The sequence below is a fragment of the Montipora capricornis genome, chromosome 14 (genome assembly GCF_036669925.1).
Source record: "Montipora capricornis isolate CH-2021 chromosome 14, ASM3666992v2, whole genome shotgun sequence".
In the NCBI taxonomy this organism is placed as follows: domain Eukaryota; kingdom Metazoa; phylum Cnidaria; class Anthozoa; order Scleractinia; family Acroporidae; genus Montipora; species Montipora capricornis.
The window spans coordinates 9,537,054-9,542,053 of record NC_090896.1 but is presented as its reverse complement, the minus strand read 5'-3'; the positions used below and the strand labels follow the sequence as shown (position 1 = coordinate 9,542,053).

General features: G+C 40.0%; 1 protein-coding gene across 1 annotated transcript in view; it reads left to right on the top strand.

Moving 5' to 3' along the window:
* The first annotated feature begins 520 nt into the window (after positions 1-520).
* LOC138032961 (uncharacterized) overlaps positions 521-5,000 on the top strand; it is a 23,313-nt gene continuing 18,833 nt past the window's right edge. The window contains exon 1 of the mRNA XM_068880682.1: positions 521-2,240. Coding sequence (XP_068736783.1) covers positions 566-2,240 — 1,675 coding nt within the window. The 5' untranslated portion in view covers positions 521-565. The remainder of the gene's footprint in view (positions 2,241-5,000) is intronic.

Below are 5,000 nucleotides of genomic sequence, written 5' to 3'. Positions count from 1 at the left end.
TGAACAGTTTTAAGTGGTTATTGCAATGTGTCATTGTACCTTTTGGGCAATTTTGATGTCACGAAATTACATTATTTTGCGTGACATAGCCGCTTTAACATTGGATAAACTGATTGTTCAAAGAAAAGAAGAAAAGGGTTAATTGAATATCAACATACGTTATCAACAAGCCATAACAAAGCCCACAGCCCACATCCTATGTTCCCTGCTACTACCCTGACAGAAACCCAATCCCACTCAACCCTCCCCCTCCCCTCCCCCTCCCCTCCGCCACTTAGGAATCCAATTAATCCATGAGCTTGCTCACAGGAGCCGTTTATTTATATCTTATCCTCTTTTTGAGCGTTGTTTGCCATTCACGGCGATGGCACTATTTTTCTTAGCGTAGTCCCTGTGGGACTTTTCGCCATCCCTCAGGTCTTGTTTACTTCCGGTCACGTTGATACATTTTTAAACAAAGAAATCAAAATTGCTTTGTCATCTTTTGAGACTCGCTAGGATGCGCAATAAGAAAGGAAGACTCGAAGGGCGACAACATTCGCGTTGTGCAGCTCCTAATTTAAATATGGCGTCCACAGTTGTTCATTCCTTCACGTTAAACCAACTTTTCCGAGACATCTCCACCAAGTTTTCTCCTCTAGAATCAGCGGAGGTTGTGAAGTCGTCAAAGAGGATTTATGGAGAACAATTTTGCTCCCTTCAAAACGAAGATCTGTTGTCATGTTTTGGACTTCTACGAAAGTTTGGGTATGTCTCGAATAGCAAGCTCACGCTCATCAAAGATTTTGTAGCTTCAAAATCCAGCAACAAGGAGGAAATCAGTGAGAGTATTGAAAGCTTTATAGCCTCCCATCCGCGTCTGTATGATCTGCAGAAACAACTACATGGGAGGAACGACGATCTTAAGAGGATCACAGCAACACTTGAAGCAGGACAATCATCCGTTGTTAACTTGCACGGTCCGGGAGGAGTTGGAAAGACAACCCTAGCTCAAAAGATTTGCTCAGAATGGCGAAAATCTTATATTTTTGATCTAAGAGAAGCAAAAGATATGAGAGCAATTTATCGTAACCTCATGAACAAGCTTGGCCTTACTATGCGTGAGGGACACGTAGACATGAGTTTTGTGGTGGAAAAAACCTTTGAGAAAGCTTTTGAAGAAAGCGAGGGGTTGCCCGTGCTTTTTCTTCTTGACAACGTTGAACAGTTTACTTTGGGGAAGGGAAAGGAAGGTAGCAACTTAAAGATGTCATTCATGCTGTTCTTAGAAAAGCTTATAGGATATGATAAAGATCGGAAGGCAAGAGCTTTAAGGATACTTTTGACATCAAGGACGCCATTGAATGAGGCCAACAAGGTAAAAGATTATGAACTGAAACCTCTCAGGGATAATTTTTCCGAAAAGATTCTTCTTCCTGAGAAGACCATTGACATAAACGTGGTGCAAAAAGAGAAGTTGCTTGGTGCCTGTAATGGGAAACCTCTCCTCTTGAAAGGGTTAGCAGCAATTTTGAAACAAGAAAGAAAACTTCCCAGAGACCTGATCAATGAAATTGAGAAATCTATTCAGGATTCTGAAGAGAAAGGAGATACACAGAAGTCCAAGCACGAAGAACTTCAAGATGCCAAAAAAAAAGCTTATGGTTATGAGGAAGGAGTTGGTCATGGTGAAAAATCTGTGATCCATGAAATGTTTAACACACTACCATCTGACTGCCTGAAAGCATCAGCAGTTTCACTTTCTTTGTTTTGTGGCCCATTCGCTGTCTCCACAGCAGCACAGGTTCTTGGCATTAGTCTGCCAGAAACTGTGGCTCAGCTTGAGGGGCTAGAAACCAGTGCCATCATTTCCGTTGTGAACAGAGAAGAAAAGGAATTGATGTATGACATTCATCCACTGTTGAAAAAGTATGCTGACAGCATAAAGGGTGATAAACGTTTTATTGAATCGTACACGAAAGCAAGGGAGCGGTTTTATGAGCACTTTATGTCAAAAGTGAAAAAAATTGCAGGATTTGTAGAAGCTGACTATGTTAAAGCATTTACGATGTTTACCAGTGACAGTGCGAACTACGAGTTTGCTATAGACATTTCCTTGGAGTCAGAGTTTTTCAGCCATCTTGGTAAATTTCATGACAATGCCTTAATTGTGTCATTTGTCAATGCCTTTCTGTCAAGTAAGAAGAGATTGGACCTTTTCAAATCATGGGCTGAAAATTGCAGTGAAGATGGCAATTCAGGTGAGACAAAAATTATTATACCTATTAATAATTGCTGTAGAGCAACATAATCAGAATTTAAAACAAATATACGTGTACTACGCAAAATCTCGATTTTTTGACTTTGCTTGCTTTTTTCTGATAATCCATCGTGCCTTTGGCGAGAATGTACTGCGTAGCAACCAGAAGGCACAGCTCTATAACATAATCTAAAATACTTGACAACCCTTAAGTAAAACATTTATCCTGCATTTTCTCCACTTTAATCCGATACATTTTTCTACTACTTAACATTTAACAAATGGTTCATGCGTCCTCCTGCGTTCCTCGAGATGCGAAGCACACAGGCAGTTTTGGAGAGCTTTAAACTTCCCAATTGCTTCAAATCTCGATGAACGGACAGCCGACGCTTTGATCAATTATTTTATAACATTTTCAGCGTGGTAGTTTAAATGTTAAATTTCAGTTCAGTTGCACAAAGCAAGGTTGTGGCCTGTTGTAAATTAGCCAATCAAACAGCACATATTTTTTTCACATAAGTATATTCTGTATTTAATCAGAAAATAAAACTAAATTGCCTGCACGCATGAATTCACCTGTCCGTTTTTTACCAATAGAAGACGAGATGGGTAAAGCATGGCAGAATGCTTTTACGAAAGAATAAACAACACGTTGAAGAGTAGCGGAGGGAATTTCCCTTTATGCAATGTTGACAAAAGATTACATTGTTGATAATGTTATAAAACAATTGGTTCACAATTTTCGGACATTTTTCCCCGTTTGTGAATGGAATCTGCTGAAGTCGGTCATGAGAAAATCTTTTTTTGGAAGGCATTTGTTTGCTGACGTCATCAGGCGTGCACAATGAGAATATGAAGCACGATCGCGCATTTGAATTTACAAGCTAGTTCCTTTGACATAACCCAGAACTCCATTTTGTCAATTATCAATTTCAAATGGACTTTGAATAGTACGCCTTTTGAATGCCCAAAGCGAAGATAACTACTATTTAATAGTTGCCTTGTAATCTTGAAATCTAAATGTTCTGTTACGGACTTGTAAAGAACAATATCCCCAGCAGTTTACTATCCTTGGGCTCTCTTAGTATTTTTTTCAAAACTAGATCATTGTATAATGCAATTGTAGGGTTTTGCTTGGCTTTAGCCATCATGGCATATTGTACACTTAATGTATGGTCCCGAGGGAAACAGTTTTGTTTTCCTGAAAGTCCTGGCCTCGGTTGTTCAAAAGGTGGATAACAGTATCAACCGGATAAATCACTATCCAGCGGATAAACACTAGCAAAACCAATTGAGTTATCCAATGGATAGTGATTTATCCAGTTGATAGCGCTATCCACCCTTCGAACAACTTAACGCTGATGTTTCCTTCCACTTATCTCTTAGATTGTAGTTAGTCGCGTGCTTGGTAAAGAGATTTGTGATACTGGGTGCTGTTAAGTTGTAATAAGCTTGGTAAGCTATGCATGCCAGTCTCTTTTTGCAAAAATATGACGAGGCGTGTCATTTTACTTAAGATAAAACTTTATGCTTTGGGATAGAGGGGCTGAGATTATGAATAAGTCGAGCAGCACGGATATGAGATTCCTCCAAAACCTGTAATGAACTTGAACAACCCTATAGAGAAATACAATAGTTTGTGCTTGGTAATATGCCTTTAAAATAGATAGACTCTAAGGTGGGGAGATCAAAAGACTTCAGTTTAACTTTGTTTATTAAAATTTGCAGCAATTGATTTAATATGGGGTGTCCTGCTAAGCTTATTGTCTAAAGCGACTCCCAGACTTGATGACTGAGTTGCACAGTTAATCAGATGATTGTCCAAGGTTATAGGTGGAATTGGTCCACTGAAAGGAGACTTGGATATAAACATAATTTCCGTTATGTAGTCGTTGCAAAACGTTTTGGATGTGGACAGCAATAGAGCCAACAGAGTCATCAATCACAAAAGCAGTGGCATCGTCGGCAAACATTTCCGTATTTGAAGAATAGGAAGAATCTGGACAGCTTCGGAAGTCAAAAAGTCTGGGACCTAGTAAGGACCCCTTTGGTACCCCCGAGAGAATCTTCATTGTTGTAGAATTGCAGCCGTTGATTGAAACATATTGGTGTCTGTTACAGAGATAAGCTAAGATCCAGTTTAAGGCATTATTGTAGATACCAGAAGCTTGCGGCTTTGGAGGTAGGAGATGATGGAAAACACAGTCAAAAGCTTCCTGGAAAGCTATGAAGATTACGCCGATTGATTTCCCTTGATCTGAAGTAGTAGCAACTCTGTAGATCTGCCTTTCCTAAAACCCCATTGTGAGTTGCTTAGCAGGTTATGGTGCTCCAGAAAAGCGTCTAGTTGTTGGCAGACCAGGTTTTCTAATAACTTGGTCGACTGAGCAAAGAAATCGGACGATGTTTCCGCAATCCAACTGGCTGCCTTTTTTGTGAATGCAACGTACTTTTGTTGTTTTCCACGCAGTGGTGAGAGCACTCGCCTTTCACCAATGTGGCCCGGGTTCGATCCCGGGACCCGGCGTCATATGTGGGTTGAGTATTTTGGTTTTTTCCCCTTTCCTGAAAAACCAACATTTGGCTTGATTTACTTTTATTGTTCATTTCAGTTTACAGTGTCCCCAATTAGCGCTCCAGCGCTCGAATGACTAGACACTTAAATAAAGTTCCTTTCCTTTCCTTTTTGAGGGAATTTTGCAATCAGCAAAGCTCTTTACTGGCTTGTCAAACCCAGTCAGAATCTCGTTCATTTATTATT